The sequence below is a fragment of the Thamnophis sirtalis genome, unplaced genomic scaffold (genome assembly GCF_051295495.1).
Source record: "Thamnophis sirtalis isolate CommonGarterSnake01/CBP01778 unplaced genomic scaffold, rThaSir2_p1.2 scaffold_3, whole genome shotgun sequence".
NCBI lineage: Eukaryota > Metazoa > Chordata > Lepidosauria > Squamata > Natricidae > Thamnophis > Thamnophis sirtalis.
Window position 1 is genome coordinate 144,831,111 of NW_028261383.1, and position 20,696 is coordinate 144,851,806.

At 40.3% G+C, this 20,696-nt stretch overlaps 1 protein-coding gene across 1 annotated transcript in view; it reads right to left on the reverse strand.

Annotated features, from left to right (window-relative positions):
• Positions 1-20,696, reverse strand: part of ANKFN1 (ankyrin repeat and fibronectin type III domain containing 1) — a 131,066-nt gene that overhangs the window by 95,939 nt on the left and 14,431 nt on the right. Inside the window, exons 3-4 of the mRNA XM_087710330.1 lie at positions 8,488-8,698; positions 1,596-1,790 (exon numbers count right to left, since the gene is read on the reverse strand). Coding sequence (XP_087566456.1) covers positions 1,596-1,790; positions 8,488-8,698 — 406 coding nt within the window. The remainder of the gene's footprint in view (positions 1-1,595; positions 1,791-8,487; positions 8,699-20,696) is intronic.

The following is a 20,696-nucleotide window of genomic DNA, read 5'->3' on the forward strand; positions in this document are numbered from 1 at the left end:
TAATGAAAACAAGGCATGTATGCTAATGAGACTGATTGACAACATTGGTTTCTCTTGTTTGGGAGAATATAGTGCACGTTATTTCTAATGGCATGTACTTATATGTAAGCACAATACAAGATTTGGAATATCATCATTTAGAATATCACATTTCCTCAGTCGCACAGGCTTTGCCAAGGGGACAGAATAACAGAAGCACCGATGAATATTTATTTGTATTTAGAATTTATTTAGACACCATTTGTACTGTATGTTTAGATATCATTTATTTTATAAATTTTAAAAACAAATATAAGAAGCTGTTTTTAATGCAGGTTTAAGGATGTGTCAGACTGGCTTAGCAGTTAAAACTTCCCTGCACGTAAAACACAGACTGTTAAAAGATTTCATATTTTCTGACATCAGCATTGCAAGTGATGAACATGACTGCACTGGGGATGAAATATATATATTTTACGTCGCAATGCAATATGTCCTTTTATTGTTTCAAACAGGTTCCATAAGAAGGTCTAATAGTTGCCAACCTTCTTGTTGATAAATGTCCATCTCCATGAATAGACAACTGAATAATTATTTTCTAATCCTGCACTTCAGTGGTGGGTTCCTACTGGTTTGGATGGTTTGGCTGAACTGGTAATGGTTTGGCGGCCTGGGTTGCTGGAACCGGCAGCAAACCAGGCCTGCCACGCCTGTGAACTGATTCACCGGTTGGCGCCATCGACGCCGCCATATTTTTTTTCAGTTCTACTCATGTGCAGAAGAATTTTAATTGCACTACAGAACCTACCCCTGATGCATTTGTCTTATTTTAGGAACAGGCAGGTTGCTGTTCTGTCTGTAACCCATTTGTCAAGGAGGTTAGTTGTTCAGCTGTAACACTGAGGAGGAATCCCTGGAAACACAATCTGTTTTATGAATTACTATCTGATAACCCGGCATTGTCTGGGTATTTACTTATAGTGGGGAAATGTCCGGACCAAATGTAATTTCTAATGTTGGATTCACCCTTTTACCATACCATAGGGAGCCCCCCTTGTGGAGTACTGTGAAGCCGTTACCATGGCAACTCCACTGCGCTGTACAGTAGAAGCCATTTTACGGCAGTACAGTAAAGCCATTTAAAGGCAAAACAGGCTGAATCTTAACAGAACACCCTCTCCCCCGAGGGGTATTAGGGGTGTCTTACCCCCACAGTATTTGTTTCCAGAGAGTACGTCATCTGTGTACCAAGTTTGATTGGAATTGCTCGAGGCGTTCCAGAGTCATGCTGGGACATACACACGCACAACCATTTTTAATATATAGAATATTAATATAGAATATTAAGAGCCAAGGTGGTGCAGTGGTTAAATGCAGCACTGCAGGCTACTGCTAGATCAGCAGGTCAGCGGTTCAAATCTCACCGGCTCAGGGTTGACTCAGCCTTCCATCCTTCCGAGGTGGGTAAAATGAGGACCCAGATTGTTGGGGGCAATATGCTGACTCTCTGTAAACCGCTTAGAGAGGCCTGAAAGGCCTATGAAGCGGTATATAAGTCTACTGCTATTCTGTTCCACCCATTTCACTCATCCAGGCATTTTTGGCTTGGCTCTTACTGGAATGTTCAAAGCTGGACTTCATGCGTTTGTAAAGCCGATATCTCCACTCCCAGGCTTTCAGCTGCTTCTCCTTCTCACAGCTGTCTGCGCCGAGACCCTCACTCATGACTTGTGCAGACAGGTCATTCACCCGTTGCTGAGCTTCTTGGACTAAGTTGCTCAGATGGACAGATCTCCCTTCCACGCTGAGAACTGCTAGGAAGAGGAACTGGGTTAAGTTCTGGGACTTTTCAAAGGGAAATGTAGAAGTTAATCAGCTTTGAGGACAGATGAGTATAAATGAAATCATATATGAAAGTATATATGGTAGGAGTGTCAAACTCAAGGCCCATGGCCTTACATAGGGCCCATGCCCCCCCCCCCGCTGGAAACAGTGAAGCACTGGCCTGTATTGCCTCTGCCAGCGAAATCGCACCTCGGGAGGACTGTGTGCAGCCCTCCTAGGCTCCATTTTCAGTCGTTTTCACTTGCAGAAGGCTGCAGGAGGTCAAAGACAACCCTGATATGACCTTTAATGAAATTGAGTTTGACACCCCTGATACAGGATATGAGAAATAGGAGTACTTTAAAGAGTATTAGCCTGTATACTTGGTGGATAAGCTCAGAGATGGAAACCAGTCTGTTTACAATAACATATAAAGATATCATCTACTGTTCCAGAGAGAACCAAGTGGCTCTCAGTCAATTAAAATATGGGTAGTTCTTGTTTCATGACTACATGCAATGCAGTTGCTAACTGAAATATCATGGGACCGCAACTTAAGATTTTAAGGCCATTCTCCATTGATTCTGCCTGTTAGAAGCTGATGGTAAAGCACATAAATGACAATCCTGAGACCATGGGATGCTGAAACAGTTGTAAACACCTGCCAGTTGTATCGTATCTGAATCTCACTCAAGTGACTTTGGGGAGGTTTACAAGCTGTAAAGTTACTTTTTCAAGACTGTTGTACCTTCAAACAGGTACAGTCATTAAACAGGGCAGTTGTGAAGCGAGGATCACTTGTATATGGATGAAAGTAGGACACATAAGATTGGAGTTTGTGTCTTCTAGATATATGGTTGACCCCTAACACTTTGCAGTGACTAATAGCTGGTTGTCTGCAAGGATTCCTTTAGCATCTATGAAAAAGAGCATCTTCTTAGAGATGTGTCCCTGAATCTTCGGCTGCAATTCTTTTTTGGTTCTGGTATCAGTCAGTAATGCTGAAAGATATGGTCTGTAGAAAATTTGAGTAAAGGAATTTTAAGATGATGTTGGGAAAAGTATGAAAGAACCATTAAGAATGGACTTGAAGTAATGATTGTACAGGAGCAAGTGTGAGAAGGAAACTCAGAATAACTGTGCCTGGTTTGGTGTTTTTTTTTTAGCCTAGATGGGACAGAGAGAAATTTGGACAGACTTTCAAGATTTGTTTCATGATTTGGCCTCCTTTGAAGAGCTGATAATTTGTTATGTTAATATGTTGTTGTGATCTATAGAAAATTGCAACATTGTTGCTACACTCCTAAACAGATTACTTGCAACTCGGTGGACTTGGCTGCTTTTAACATTGAACCAAAAAAAGCAACCACATGATCATTTTAGCACAAGCCATATCTATTTTACTTTGAAAGCACCTTTATGAAGATAATCCTTTTCTTAATGTTCTTTGTTCAAATTACTGATTTACAGAGACTACTGTAATGCATCTGACCTGAATATCATCTCCCTAAAGATGTATTCGATTCAGAATTTTAACTTTTCTACATTTTGCATTGTCATATACAGTATATATTGCTTCGTAAAATTGTAACTCTGAAGTTTCACTGGTTATTTTTCAGACTACACTGATGTCAGTTTTGATGTTAAATTGGCAACAATATTTTAATTTAGTATAAAATTATTTTTAATGAATTGTAGGGATTTTTCATCTTCCTCATTTTGCTGTATAAAAGTTTTGACAAAGTAGTGATATGTCGTGATCAGCCCCTTTGTTTATGTTAATATAAATGTATCTGTATTTTATGATTGAGTCTATGTTACCAATCAACACAAAACAATGTTTTATTTAGTTCTGGCTTGAAACCTATCACTGTGTTTATAAACCAGTATTTTTGACTTACTATGTTGTGCAAATCCACCAAATGCTGGTTATTGAGTGATTAAGCAAACTTTTAAGCAGATATATTCAGAATCACTTGGTAGTTATTTAAGCTATAACTGCACCACACTGTCACCAACAATTTATAGTAATTGCAAATACCCTTTCATTTCTTAGAGAAATGTATCTTTAAATACTCTGACTTCTTCTTAAACATTTAACTGTATAATAATAGGGTTTACAGAATAAGTTAAGCCATGGTCTATTTTAACTGTAGGTTGTTGAATAAACCAATGAATGACATTACAATGACATTACATGTGAACTCACAAAACATAGTAAATTAACTATACAGGTACAGCCATTAATTTAGTGGCTGTTTGAAGTTACAACAGCACCAAAAAAGTGACTTTTGAGCAATTTTCATTGTGGCACCATCCCCATGGTCATATGATCAAAATTCGGGTGCTTGGCAACTGGCATGTACTTATGACAGTTGCAGTGTCCTGGGGTTGTGTGATCATCGTTTGTAACTTTCTAAGCCAGTTTCAGACAAGCAAAGTCAATGGGAGAAGCCAGAGTCACTTAAGGACTGCAGTGCTTCACTTAAGAACTGCAGTGATTCAGTTAACCATTGTGGTAAAAAGATGTAAAGTGAGGCACAACTCACTTTGCAACTGCCATGCTTACCAACAGAAATTTTGGGTTCAATTGTGATTGCCTACACTGGCTGAAAATCAAATCAAATCAAGTCAAGTCAAGTCAAGTCAGGTCAAATCGTCACATAATGGATTAACTCACTGCATCTAGTTCAGAGTTCCCCAACTTTTCTGACTTTGTGGACCAGTGTGTGTACTGTATGTGGAGGGAAAAGGGGATGGTTCTGGCTAGTGTATGACAAGCATGTGCATGCAGCTTCATTTTCATGAGTGCACCTGCCTCTCATGCAAATGGAGCACGCATGCGTGCACACACATGTTGCTCCCACAAGTGAGGATGCTCTTGTAAGCGCACTCGCCAGCCTTTTCTGCAGCTGAGTTGCAATCCCCTCATGGGCCATTAGTGAGTCATGGCCCACAGGTTGGGGACCCTTAGTTGATACTAATTTGAAGAGCTTATGCAGGGCTGTAGGCATCCCATCTTAGCTATCCGCTTTGGAAGAAGGACTCCACTTGCAGCCGTGATCCATTTATAAAATTCTCCTCTTCAGATTTCCAATGGATGGGGATAGCAAATGCAAATGGTGATCAGGACAGTGCATTATTTAGCCATGGAAATGAAATGGCTTAGGTGCCTAGCCTGCGTTCCCAGGCATGTTTGCATTAAAGGCAGGAAATGAATACTCATTTACGATTGCCCCTCCGTGCCATCAGTCTGCATTTATTTACAGACGGTCAATGAAAAATCAGCTTAGAACACTCAAGGCTGTGTTTTCCTGCAGATTTGTCATGCCTAATGAAAGTTACTTTAGCCGTCAATCCCGTGCTTTAATTCCTGTCACCCCTGATTCTTTTTTTTCTCCTCCAGTCACGAACCATGACAGAAAAATAAACAAATAAATATTAAATGACACAATTATTTTCACTGAACAGCTACAGTAATGAAGGAGAGGGCGAGGGGAAAAAATAACCCTGGAAAGTTAAAGGAGGCCAGTTTAAATGATAATATAAGTGTTGTAGACATGACACAGCCTTAAAAGTTCACTAATTCTACAGACTTGGTGAAAACAGAGAGGGGGCTAGAATATACAGGCATAGCTCAGTAGGGGAAAAAAATGCCAGGAAATTGTAGCCTCAAGATACAATTTCCTGGAGCATGGAGACTGGCAGATCCATACTAAATGTTATTAATTTAACTAACTTTAAATTAACAGCGGAGTTTGCTAAATTCGAGCTCTTGAGGACGCAGTTTCATTATGTGACTTGCCGAGGTGCAAGCGGTTCGGCAGTTCGAATCCCTAGTATAGGTCTCCTGCATGAGCAGGGGGTTGTACTAGATGACCTCCAAGGTCCGTCCCAACTCTGTTACTGCTAAATCCATTGGCCTCATAGTATTCTTAGCCACATGTTTCCTAATGGTGAGTGCAATGAACCACCGGAAGAGCTTGCCTTCAGAAGTTGTGGATGCTCCATCACTGGAGGATTTCAAAAATGAGGCTGGGCCACCATTTATATGAAATAGTACAGGGTATTCTGCTTGAGCAGGGGATTGGATTAGGAGACCTCCAAGGCCCCATTCCACTCTATAGTTCTATGTTCTACATATGAGGTCAGAATTTGAATCATGGTTTAAACGACGGTTGACTGACTCTACAAATCACTCACAGACAAGGGGTAGAAAATGGAGTGGGACAGGTCCCTGAATGGAGACAGTGGGCAGTGTCATCAAACAGGTGAGGTGCTTCTCAGGTATTTTTGAGACAAGGGTCAACCAAGAGCAGTCTCTGCAGCACCAAAGGCAAGTTCAAAGGATGCCCATCTGGTTCTTATTTTCCAGCCAGAACTCAGGTATCTTCTCTAGGGTCCTGTGAGCCACAAACTTTCTCTTGGCTCTAGGTTATCTGTTTATTTACAATTGTCATTGCTTGGTTTTGGAGGAGGCTTGTTGCTATTGAAAATGAATGCATCCCATGGGCGGTTGAACTTACTGGGGACTGTTTTCTGTTCTAGAGGCCAATGAATTCTAATCTCAGATTAATCTGATGGTGGGGAATCAATGGGGCACTCCTTCTGATATTACTGAACTCCAGACAGCTCTGAGCCAGGGGGGGCAAATTGAAAACAAGGTGGAGAGCTTTAGTTTGATCACATTTAGAGGACCCCAGATTCCCTGTCTCTGAATTGGTGGAAGAGAGGGTGTTGTAAAAATTTGATAAATAAATAAAATAAAACAACACTTTTATTTGTATAAAAGTATACAAATACTTCTGAGATATACAAACACACACACAGAATATATATATACACACACACATCCACACCCATACCTACATCTACCATATACTGTTTGTTTATACACGTACACGCCCATATAAACACGTACCCATATACAGAGACATATATGGTAGGTAGGTAGGTAGAGATTCATATACAGATAGCCCACAATTTACAACCATTTCTTTAGGGACTATTCCAAGTTACAACAACACTGAAAAACATGACTAAAAAGTGACACAACTGTTGCAGCCTCTCCATGGTCATGTGATCAGAATTTGGACACTTGGCAACTGTTGTGTATCTCAAGATCATGTGATCACCATTTGTGACCTTCCCAGCTGACTTCCAACAAGCAAAGTCAATGGGGGAATCCAGATTCGCTTAACAACCACATGATTAAAATGAGGCACATCTGATTTAATAACTGCCTCACTTAATTAGTGTATCTCATCCAAGCTAAATTCTGTGGGAAAGGATTTTTGCCTAACTTTTGAATTCTTATGTATTAACCTTTTTTAATGCAGTATTTCAAAACCCATCTTTGCAATGTTTCTATATCTCTATGATTTATTCATCATTTAGTACAACAGTGAAACTTACGTGAAACTTAATATAAGAGCTTGTGTATCCATCAAAATTTTGCCAGCAACGCATTTTGGTATAATCGTATGCCACATGAAAGTCTGGCATACTACTATTCCAAAATATTGATTTACAACTGTTTTTTTGTTTTTTTACTGCAGTTGTGGGTTAAAATAACTTAGTTCATTAAATCCTTTCTCCAATCAGGTACATACATGAAGATACTTTGTCTGGAGAGGCGTGACAAAAAAGAGTAGTGGAATTAAAAATGTACAGGTTAAGCATTTTAAATAGCTGAAATATGTAGGGAAATGCTGCTTTACAGCATCTCACAGCACCACTTCCTTCAAATCATTAATCCCAGATTCAAATTTTGATTTGAATGAATATCCTTAAGATGTCCAGAGGGACAAAAAAAAAAGAGTATTAAGCTTGATATCCAAATGAAATCAAAACTTTCCAGGCATATCCATGGGGGTCTTTGTTTACTAGTCACATTGGAATGAATGAATGAATGATTTCAATGTTTGTTATTGCCTTGTTCCATTCTGGCCTCCTGTCAGCTGAATAGCTGGCTGCAACGACAACAGCAAGATCTGTATGCTTTCTTCTTACAGAACTGGGGAAAAGGTATTTTATGACTAGCACTGTATTCCATTCATATCTGTTAAAAAAAAAAAACTCCACTGGCCAGCTCTATAAATTGTATCAGGCTACAGTTGCTTTTACCTCTGGATTACTGTGATTTACATACCACTATGGCATGTATGCATTATGCTTAATTATTATACATCTTGTGAAGTTATACAAGGCTTTTGGATTCGAAAGCAAAAAGCATGTTAGAATACAATGATTTGGCATACAAATAGTCCTTGACTTATAGCCATTCTTTTAGCAACTATTTAAAGTTACAATAGTTATACACTTAGTTCATTTTTTTAAAAAAAAGTCAATTATAGAATCATGATTCAAAATGGTTCCAAAATACAGAATTAAAGAAAAGAATCTTGACCCCATCAAAATAGAATGAATGGGATGTACAAATGTACATCCTGGGGAAGTACATTTAATAATAATCATTTGGGTTGAACACTTTAGCCTTTGACTATGGAATATCTACCAGTTGTCCGTGATCCAGATAGGAATATTACTCTTATTTTTGCTGATTGATCGCATCCAGGCAAACATAAAGTGGCTTTAAAGAACTGTGTGCCAGTTCCCCTTTTATTTGATTGACCTTTTTAATATGGTACAGCTTTGTTTGTACAGTAATTCTGCAATACTTACAGTGCGGGCTCTCCTTTGCACCAACTTTCATGAGGATCTTGGCAATGGGTACATTATTCGTCAGGATAGCGATGTCCAGAGCTGTTAATCCCTCACTGTTAGGTGTGTTGAGATCCAGCTCCTCTGGTGTATACTGGTAGAGGAGAACCTGGACAGCATCCAGGTCCTGTTGCTCCACAGCCTCGAACATGGCTTCGCAGCACTGGAAATTCTGTCGATGAAATAACTGGATGTGCCTTATGGATTTTTACATCAATTTTGTAAAAAAAATGTTACGCTAAAAACATTGCACAAAACCTGATTATGCACATTTCAATAACTATTGTAGAAAGTTAGCAGCCACCCCCTTCCTAGAAGAATGAAATATTTTGGAAAATATTAAAAAGGCAGAATATTATATTTCCCTAAAGGAGAAATGGAGAAACATGCTCTTGAAGACAGGAAGCAGCCTCCAAGACTTTCTTAATAGCTCCAGCAGATGCTGAGGCCAGCTTTTAGAAATTCAGATTTGGTAATCTATTCAAGACAGGATATTTCAAAACAAAGGCAGAATGGTAGGATTAGAAGCAGCCATCACCCAAGATCCAAAGTCATTAAGCCACAATAGGAATTATTGCCTCACCATCAGAACAGTCCAAACTTCAACCAAACTTAGCTTAGACAAACATATAAGAATTGTACTTTGCCTATAGAGCCAGCTATGACCCCTACATAACCCCTACATGCCCCATGAGACAACAGCCAATAGAATACATGTTCTTACACAGGAACAAGAAGCTCAAGTGCAAAGCCCAATAGAAGGTATAAAACCCTCTCACTCTCAACTCCACGTGGTCAGCTGCCCAGAACCCATGTGCTTCTCCTTCATCAATTAATCTTTCCAATCAGCCTCCAGCCTCCATTTTATTTCCAGTGCCTTCCTCCCAGCTTGGAACTGAACCAGATGGATATTTCTTCCCACAGTAGAAAACTAGTATTTTGTGCAGATTGATCTTGAAATGTGTCAAAACTTGATGCTCTTTTTCTGATGGATTTGGGAGGGGGGAATATAAAAGTGAATCCAGCTTTATCCATGGGCAATATTGAGATAATTATTGTCTCAGGCCTTGTTCACAACTCTGTTCTGAAACTTGAGATTGATTGAAATGGACATCTGCCACTCTCTCTCTCACTCACTTATTTTCCCTCCAATTTTCTAAAGCCACAGTAAGTGCCAATTACAGTAGAACCATAGTTTATTTCAGAGAGTGGATCTGACAGTGCTATATGTTTGGTCAATTGCATCTCAACTGTGAGAGGGTGACATTTATAAGGTTCCCATAATGCCTAGAACAGCATTCGTTGGAAGTGAACACGAGAGGACCACCGACATGGAATTCAGCCCATTTCTCTGAGGGCTCTTCAGAGCTTGCCCTGAATACATCCATTCAAAGTGCTTCCAAATAACCACCTTTATTTTCAAGTGACTTTCAAAAGCAACAGGAGTTTAGTTCCTATGTTCTGGTTGGTGAATTCTGAATTGAATTTGGCTGTCAATTTGCACTATGTATTTTTGCATATTATTGAGATTTTATTTTTGACTAGTTTTTGGCTAGAAAATCACTGTAAATAAATATTTCAAATGAATGAAAATATTCATAATTTATTTACCCCTGTCAGTAATACTGTATTTTTTGGACTATAAGATGCACTGGAGTATAAGACACACCATGATTTTGAAGAGGTAAATTTTTTAAAAAAGTTTTTGCATTCTGCAGGCCTCCCAAACCCTCTGCACGCCTTGTTGTTTGCAAAAATGGGGGGGCATGCAGAGCTTTGGGAGGCTTGTAGAGTGCTCCTGGGGGCTGGAGGGGAAATGAGCAAAAACAGTTTTGCTCGTTTTTTGCCATCCCCAGGCCTCTGGCACACTTTGCAAGCCTCTCAAACCCTCTGCACGTCCATTTTTGCAAACGGGGTGGGATTTTGGTAGGACCAAATTGCTGTATTCAGTTTATAAGACGTACCCAGATTTTCACCCTCTTCTTTGAGGGAAAAATGTTCATTATATACTCTGAAAAATACGGTAGTTAATCCTGAGGAATAGGGCTGGACTAAATAACAGCTTAAATAAATCACAATTATTTGTATTCAATGTTTCATCTTTTTTCATCATAAGCACAAAATCCAGAAATGATATCCCAATAAAAAACATAAATATTGTATATTATCCTCTTTAAATAGAACAATCATTTAACCATTATAATTTATCTTCCTTGTTGTGGAAATAATATGCATTTCTGTTTGCACTTCATAATCTTTCAAATGATCACCATCTGTATTTATGAAATTCACTGTATTCTTTCAGATTCTTAATCTTAATTTTCAAGGAATGAAAAACTCAGAGGCACCTACAAGATCCAGCGCTTATTGGCAAAATAGTGTTGTGTTGATGTGATACTAATTTAATAATTTGTCCCATCTTGAACAGCCTTCTCCCTTTTTCAGCCTGGCATCTTTCAGCTGTGATGGATCTCCAGTTCTGAATTTCAAGTAAAATTGCCCTTGGGATGTTGTGGTCCCCACACATCTGAAAGATAATCCCATAACTGGGTAGACCAGGTTGCCCTGATAGACTGGTCTCACCAGAAAACCACTTAATCTTTCCCCTGGTATAGCTAACAAAAGCGAAGAGAGCGCATGGCTTAGAGGTTAATACATCTACCTAATATGCAAGCAGCCCAGGTTTGAATCCCAGAAGGGTATGACTAGCTGATGAGAGCTAAATAGCTTGAAATAGATCTACACTAGTATCCCTTTATTTCTTTGACAGAAAAACATAAATTCAATAGAAAAATAATTTGTCATGACTGTCTGCAAAGGCTCCTGGATTGGGGCTGAAAGGCAAAAATGGAAGTAGTATGCTCTGTCCCATAATTGCGTAGACCAGTTTGCCCTTACAGACTACTTTCACCAGAAAAAGCACTTTATCTGAAAGACTACTCGAATAAGAAAGTTGGTGTAGAATAATTTTGGTATAGATTTCAGTGGAAGAAAATTTAGTGCTGAGATTCAGATTGTGGCAGCCTTTCACTTAAAAAAATAATGATGATGCTTTACTTTGAATTAAGAGATTTTGTTGTTGAACAGATGTCTACTGAAGAGAATGGAGACAGGAATTTAAAATCCAACTCCATATAAATCTACCTGCTGCTTTGCATTGAAGATGTTGAGTTGTTTGTTTTTGCTTTTGAAATGCAAATCCAGGGATTTCCCCTAAAGCAAATACTAGCTTCAGAAGATGGTTGCTCTCTGGAATTCCATACCTGAGCTAATCCCAGAAAATTGGTAGCATAAACTAAAGGATATAATTCACACTGGAGGGAGAGAAAAATCCAAATAAATGAAATTAGATGTAGCACTCATTAAAACACTAGATCTGAGAAAGTTTGGGCTTATTTGTATTTGTATTTGTATTTAGTTTATTTGTATGCCACCCTTCTCCAGGAGGGACTCAGGGCGGCGAACAACTCAGGAGGTGGGGGAGGACATAAACACAGTACACATTATTAAAATACACGAAAATCACACAGCCATATAAGTTAAGAGGGCAGGGGAACTCGTCAACCCCAGGCCTGCCGGCACAGCGAGGTTTTGACGGCTTTCCGGAAGGCCTGGAGAGAGGTGAGGGTCCGGGTTTCCGTGGGGAGTTCATCCAAAGGGCCGGAGCTGCTACAGAGAAGGCCCTCCCCCAGGTAGTAGCCAGATGGCATTGGCTGGTGGACGGAACCCGGAGGAGGCCGACCCTGTGAGATCTAATGGGTCTTTGGGAGGTAATTGGCAGCAGGCGGTCTCTCAACAATGGTGGATAACTAATATATGCTAATATCCTTTGGTAAAGGTAAAGGTAAAGGTTCCCTAGCATATATGTGCTTGTCGTTCCCGACTCTAGGGAGTGGTGCTCATCTCCGTTACAAAGCTGAAGAGCCAGGGTTGTCCAAAGATATCTTCGTGGTCATGTTGCTGGCATGACTAAACGTCGAAAGTGCACAGAATGTTGTAACCTTCCCACCAAAGGTGGTTCCTATCTTTTTACTTGCATTTTTACATGCTTTCGAACTGCTAGGTTAGCAGAAGGTGGGACAAGTAACAGAAGCTCACTCCGTTATGCAGCACTGGGGATTCGGACTGCCGAACTTTCTGATCGACAAGTTCAGTATCTTAGCCACTGAACCACTTTGGTCCCTTTATACATCCTTTGGTATAGTTGGCAAAAATAAAAATAAATAAAAAAGAATGTCATTAGCCACCACAGTTAAAAATGAATCAGGATTGTGATGCTCCCAAGAAAGGAAGTCGGGTCCAGAAATGCCCCATCATTATTTCATACTTCTTTATGATAATTAAGTCCATATATCTCCTTGGACAGATCCACTGCAATAGAATTTTACACTCCAACAATGAATAAAAACATGCATTTCCTGAGGTGCCATTTCCAGAAAATCTCCCTACGTGGAAATAAGTGCCATGTCAGTGGTCTGAAGATGTCATCACCCATCACATCCTTTATGTCACACCAATCGTCCCTGTGATCTGATATTTCCAGATCATCCAGGCCACGACTATATGTGAAGGAAGGATTGACACAGCCCAATGTCATATAGCTGCACCTCATAGCTTGATATTTAAGCCCAGAAAAAAAAAGAAATCATTGGACCTCCCTTTAAAAGACAGCTTGCTCAGGAACAAATATGGATCAGAAAAATAAGCAAATTTTTCTTTATTATTGTCATTGTACAAAGTAAATACAACAAAATGAAGCAAATGCTCAGCGAAGAGGAAGACCAGATAAATGGCAAGCAAAAGGAGCAGAAAAAAACAGAGGAATTGGCTAAATCAACAAATAAATCAAAGACTGGAGCAAAAAAATAGGACTGACAAATCAGCTGAAAAAGGAAGGAAGACTGAAGAAAGTAAAACAGTTAAATCAGCAAATGAACATACAGGAAGATATTGTTGATAAGGTGATTGAGACATGGGCAGACATGTGGGAGAAGTGGCAATATAAGAATGTATTGGGAGAAATGTTTAGATTAAATAAGAAAGATAGAAATGAAGATAGAGATAAAGATGAGGAGAGTGGGAAGCGAGTAAAAACCAGATAAGAATTGAAGGACTAAAGAGGGCAAGAGATGATGGATAGAAAGAATTGCCTTTAAATATTAAGGTAGCTTGATTGTAAGTTGCAGAAGCAGAACTAAATTAGATAGGGGAATTTTTTTTCTATAGAATAAAAAATAATAGAAAGATTAAAGGTTTAAAAAGTTAGGCATTTTTATGAATGTTTAAATAATATAAAGATGATTATTTAAATTTGATAAATGTGATAAAGAATACTAATATTGTTGTAAATTAGATCAATATGAATGATGCATGCATGTATGTATGTATGTGTGTACACCCACCCGCCCACCAACACCAGCTTGCTCAGATGAAAAAGAACAACTACAGGAAGCAAGTCAACGCACCTTCTTGCAATTGCTCTTGAAAAAAGCATGTATAGAACTATATTATCACCCATAAGATTTTTGCTTACAAAGGCGTCTATCTCAGCAACGGTGCTCAGCAGTGGTCCTACAAAATTCCCTTTTCTATATCCCTTTGGGATAATTAGCCAGTAGCATTTTTCTCATTAAAAAAAAAATTAGGCAGGAGCTATATTATGCAAACAGCAAGATCCAACTGAGCATATTGGGAGGTCTGAAAAAGGTTGCAATGATATTGTGAGATGCCTGCTTGTTTCTGGGCATATGTTGTTGCTATATAATTAGGAGCAGTGGCACTATTCTCCTGCCTTTAAAGACATCTCAGTCAAAAGGCTGTAGCCCATGTCCTAAGTGGCATCATACATCATAAGCAGATCTCAGGTACTCATTCCAGGTGCAGTTGAAGTCCAGCTTTTGACCTCTAAAGTCCTATATGGGTTGGAGTGGAGATACTAACAGGATTGCCTTCTCCAACCAGAATTGGCTTGTCTAATGCATTTGTACTACAAGAACTTACTGATGGTCCCTTATTTCTGTGAGGTTCAAGGAACTGGAGCAAGGAGATCACATTTTTTCCTGTTACAAGTGGTCCTTGACTTAAGAACATTTGTTCAGTGACTGAAATTACAAGAGTGCTGAACAAAGGGACATATGACCCACTCCAAAAATTCTGACCATTGCAGCACCCCTATAGTCCAAAACTTTGGATCTTGTCAATGGGTACATCTTTAGTACCAGGGAGTCCTGCAAGTTGGGTCAAGAGACCAGCATATCTCCACATCCTGTTATACAGACCGTGGGAGTTTCAAGGGCCTCTGTTTTGACAGTTCTTTATCTCTAAACAACAGTGGGTAGCAGCAGATCAAAACATGATGTCTTAAACAAAACGTTACTCATCTATCAGTTTTCTAAGAATCTGGAGGAAGTGAATACTCTGTATTTAAGGAAACAATGCCTTAAATGCAGGGTACAAAAGGGCACCTACTAGAGACATTTTTTTTTTGTTTCATAGCAAATAGCTTCTTCTTTATTTCACTTAGTGTAAATTGGCACATTTGCAATGTGCCTTCCAAGAAATCCTTGCATGTATATTTTCCCCAATCATCCAGATAAATTAAACCCTGATATCGAGTCCCGAGTGCACTTCTCTACCTGGTAGCATTCAATTAGGAAAGAACATCTATCCATATTCACAGTAAGGATCTGTAAAAAAACAAAAAAAAAACAAAACTCTTATTGCATACAGAGTACAGAGACAGCCCCACCCCCCGCATTTGCATCTTCTTCTTCTTCCTAGCGTATTCTCGCAGGTGCACAGTCCGTTTTTTGGATCACTGAGTGCCACTTTGCAGGGTCAGCTGCGTCTCCAGGGTGCAGGCCCACAGCTTGCATATCTTTGTTGATAGTGTCTTCAGTGGTGGGATTCAAATAGTTTAACAACCGGTTCTCTGCCCTAATGACCATCTGGGTAGGTGGGGCTCAGTGGTCATGTGACCGTGTGGGCCTGCACCCTGGGCCAACTCAACCTCACTCAGGACGATGGACGCTTCGCCTTAGCTGTTTCAATGTAATAAGGATTAATTGGAGAGGCAGTTTCTGTAAGCAGGGCAATAAAGATTAGGCTATAAACAACACCAGAATGTTTCCTTCCTGCCTTCCTTACAGGATTAGCCCTGTAAAGTGGGAAAAAAACAACAAAATGAGATTTCTTCCAACAACAGGTTCTCCGAACTGCTTAGAAAGTTAACAACCAGTTTTCTTAAATAGGTGCAAACTGGCTGAATCCCACTACTGGGTGCCTTGCCATCTCTGTTTTGGACGCCCACGAGGTCGCCAGCCATTGACTTCTAGTTGGTCGGCAGCCTTGGCCACGGTGGAAAGTGCTGCTCTCTGGACATGTCCATGCTAGTGGAGTCGGCCTTCTTTCCTCTTCTGTATAATTGATGCCACAGCAAAATGTTGTTGAATGGTGACATTTGTGATGAGGTCAAGAAGGGAGATGCCCGATATCCAATGGAGCATTGAGATTTCCATGGCATGGAGTTAGCTTTCGGTCCTCGTTGTTGCTGCCCATCATTCAATGCCATAACGTACAACAGGGAGGATGGCTGTCTTGTAAATCTTAGATTTAAGATGGGTTGGCATTCGTCTGTCACATAACACACTGGTGAGTGCTCCCCAATGCATCTAGGCTGACATTCACCCTTGCTTGCATCTCACCATTGATGTCGCCATTGCCTTGGAGATGGGAACCCAGATACTGAAAAATTTGTATGACATCTGGAAATGAAAAGGTCTACCTTCTAGGTCTACCTTCCTTGGCATTGTCTGGTTCTTTACCCCCTTATAACCTGAATCTTTACCTCAGTGATTTTCATTAGAAATTCAATTAGAAATTGTAATCAGGAGTAAGTTATCATAAGTTATCAATCTCTAGCATGCTCTTTATCAGATCTGGGTATTTTCTGGTCTCCGGGCTACATCCTTGTGGATTGCTTTCATTTTGAAGGTGACTGCTATTACTTTTTAATAAAAATTTTATTACTTTTTTTAAAGAAGAGGGGGTCAAATTATTCTCCAAAGTACCAGAGGGCAGGATGAGAAACACTGATTGGAAACTAATCAAAGAGAGACGCAACCTGGAATTAAGGAGAAACTTCCTAACAGTGATGACAATTAACCAGTGGAACAACTTGCCTGCAGAAATTCTGGGCACTCCATCTCTGGATATTTTTAAGAGTCTAGACAGTCACTTATCTAAATTGGTATAGGTTCTCCTGCTTGAGCAGGGGGCTGGACTAGAAGACCTCCAAGGTCCCTTCCAGCTTATTCTATTCTAAATAACTTCTAAATAACTTCTAATTTACACATGTGCATGCATGTATGCCTATGCAGCTTCACAGCATTGTTGGTTCAGCCCTTCAAAACAGTCCCAGTTTCTCACGTGGTCCCTTGGGAAAATTAATTGCCCATCCTTGCTCTTTGTTGTGAGTGTGTAAGTTCTAGAGGCACTATTTTCTGAGAGCCCTTTTGCTGTGACTGTCCCTTTACTCAGCCCAAAGAACAAATGTCTGGGCTTCCTGTCTTTATTGATTCACTCAACTTTGTGTCTCTCCCATCTCGTCTAGAGATGACACTGAGCTTTTACAAACATTATGCAAAGAGCCAAAGGCTTCTGGCAAGGAGATGTGGAGAAACACTCCTGACCACAGGACCCAGCAACTGCACAGCTTAACTGTAGCCCTTTTCCTGTTTAAGCATCGGGGTATTGGGGCAACCTCTGGAAAAGGCAGGGAGAGCAAAGGGGTGGAAGACAGAGGTGATATTCAGCCAGTTCTGACAGGTTCTGGAGAAGTGGTAGTGGAAATTTTGAGTAGTTTGGAGAATTGACAAATAAGCTGGTCCTGCCCCCGCTGCCCCCACTGCCTTCCAGCCTCCCAGTCAATCTTCTTTTGTTGCCCTGAACAGGAGAACAGAGCTGGAAAGCGGCTTAGTGGGCTGTGGAGGGAATGGGGATTTTGCAGTATCCTTCCCCTGCCACACCCACAAAACCACACCCACAAAACCACACCCACAAAGCCATGCCCACAGAACTGGTAGTAAAAATTTTTGAATCCCACCACTGGTGGAAGAGAGAGAGAGAAAGAAAATTCTGATTGCAGAAGCAAGTGCAAGCTTGTTTCATGTTGGATTTAAGACCCTGTATCCCCACAGCCATTTTTCCCTTTGGGAACTTGGGTTGGGCCATTAAAGGAGGGGGGAAACACGAAGACTTTTCTCCCTGCAGTGGCTTTTTCCTTATTTTATGCCCTATGTGGGTTAGACTGGGAGTGGCCAAAAGCCATTACTTATATCGAGTGAGTTTTCCTGGATGGAAAGGAAATGGTTCGTCTTTATTCTGTGGTTAGAACTGTGTACCGTGTGAGATGTTCTTGTGGCAAAAAGAAATTATTCCACAAATTTATATGCTTGCCCACAATGCTCCGAAAAGCTGCCTGGAAAACGGGGATGAAGAGCCATGTTTGAGCCTTCCTGTTGGATGTGTTTGTGAAGTTCACAGAAGGTGCATCCCTGGAGAAATTAACTGACACAAAAACAACTATTTAAGGGGAGGGGGAAATCCCTCCACTTGAAACAAGGCAGATAAAAGCAGAACTGACCTAGTTAGAAGCTGCAGATGAGCAATCCAATAAACACACTTCCTCCCTCTCACTTCAAAGCCAGCACGAACTACACACCACAGAGAATTCTAATCTAGCCTTCTCCTTCATCTGAGTTCCTCACCTGCCATCTTACATGGTACAAAACAATTTTATCACTATCTACAGTATGTGTGAATGGGTCCAATGAAGTTATTTTTCTAAAAATAGAGTCAGTTCGGTCTAGTGCTAAAGGTAAAAGGTAAAGATAAAGGTTCCCCTCGTGCATACATGCTAGTCATTCCTGACTCTAGGGAGCGGTGTTCATCTCCGTTTCAAAGCCAAAGAGCCAGCATTGTCCGAAGACATCTCCGTAGTCATGTGGCTGGCATGACTAAACACCAGAGGGTCACGGAACACTGTTACCTTCCTACCAAAGGTGGTTCTTATTTTTCTACTTGCATTTTTACATGCTTTCAAACTGCAAGGTTGGCAAAGCTGGGACAAGTAACGGGAGCTCACTCCGTTACGCGGCACTAGAGAGTCAAACCGCCGAACTGCCGACCTTTCTGATCGACAAGCACCGCGTCCCTACTTTTGCTAAGGTACTAAGCTAGAAAGTGGGACACTCAAGAGTTCACGTCCTGCCTCAGATATGAAAGCCGACTGGGTGACTTGGGGCCAGTGATTCTTCTTCATCCCAACCCACCTCACAGGGTTGTTTTTGTGGGGAAAATAGGAGGGAAAAGGTGTTTGCTGCCCTGAGTTATTTGTAAAAACAATGCCGGCAGGGTATTAAACAAACACATAAACAAACAAACAAACAAACAAACAAACAAACAGGGCCATCATATGCTTTCCCCATGAATCCCTTTTATGATAAGTTTTAGGATGAATTTTATTGTCAGGATTGAGAACAGGCCCAAAATATCTCCATATTCTACAAATTCATAGGAAAAGAAGAAATGGGCAGTTAGCGAGCAAACATTTGCCTGCACTATTATATTGAAATTAGACAGCACCATGTTCTTTTTAAATTAACTTTGGCTGCATTCAAATTAATATGAACATTTTTTCAATATAACTTGGAATTCTGCTATCACAAGGGAATTTTGATAAAAATGGGGAAGAATTAAATGGAGTCGTTTCCTTTGCAGTAACAGAGCGAGAGAAAAACACATTTGCATTACGACCACATGTTAATTTAAACTTTAAACTATAAATACTGCTGCATCATGATAGGTGTTGAATGTCTCATGTAATACTGTCCAAAGTGGCACCAATCAATGTTAGACAATATAGCAATGGCATTAGCACTTAGACTTATATACTGCTTCACAGTGCTTTACCCTCCTCTCTAAGCAGTTTAAGAGTCAGCTTATTGTCCCCAACAATTTGAGTCCTCATTTTACCGATCTCAGAAGGATGGAAAGCTGAGTCAACCTTGAGCCTGTTGAGATTTGAACTGCCAAATTGCAGTCAGCGGTCAGTCAGCAGAAGTAGCTTGCAGTACTGCATTCTAACCACTGTGCCACCTTGGCTCCTAAATTGGATGCTTCCTTTGTCTTATGATAAGGCTGCTTAAGTAGCTACAGCAATGTGAGTAAGAGTTGCATCCAATCTCTTGTGCTACCTGGGACACTTGGACTCTGGGGTTCAAGAGCATCAGATGCTACTGTCAAGTCTGTTGAAAGATCTTCTGGAACAGACCCTGCTGCTATTTCTGTGTCCATCTATTACACAACGGATTTCATCTGGGTTCCTGGTTGCATAAGAATCTCCCAGGAACATTGAACCAAGGGATTTTCCAGATCTTTGCAAAGATATTCAGGTTGGAACAGATGGTATGGAGGTTGAGGAATGTTGGATAGAGCACTCTTGATGTGGTCCCAAGCCCCATGCCATTTCTGATCTTCATTTAACGGTTCTTTCAATATCCCACAGTTTTACTATCAGCTTTAATAAGGACACAGTTTTATCCATGTAATTGATTAACAGAAGCTGCTGAGATAATATTTTGTGGATCTGACTAAAATTCAGAGCAATCAATGGGTTTACTTCCTTCAGATGCTTAGAAAACTGATATATGAGTAATGTTCTGTAACCATATATATATACACCCTTACGGTGTGTGTTCTGTTAAGATACAGCCTGTTGTGCCTTAAAATGGATTCTACTGTACTGCTTTAAAATGGCTTCTACCATACAGCATAGTGGAGTTGCCATGGTAGCAGCTTCACAGTATTCCACAAGGGGGCTCCCTCTGGTAAGGTGGAAAATCCAACATTAGAAATTACACTTCTGGGGGCACAGGGAAAACATTTTTAACTAATTTAATTGTCACCAAAATCAGGGCTCAGGGAGAAGTTGTTCTTGCCGTCGCCTCTTCAGGAATTGCTGCAACATTAATAGAAAGAGGCAGAACAGCCCATTCCACACTTACGTTGCCACTTGACATCACCATTCCTGTCTAATACAGGATTGGGATAAATAAATATCTGAGCAATGCCAGGTTATCAGCTAGTAGTATATAAAAATCAAATATGTG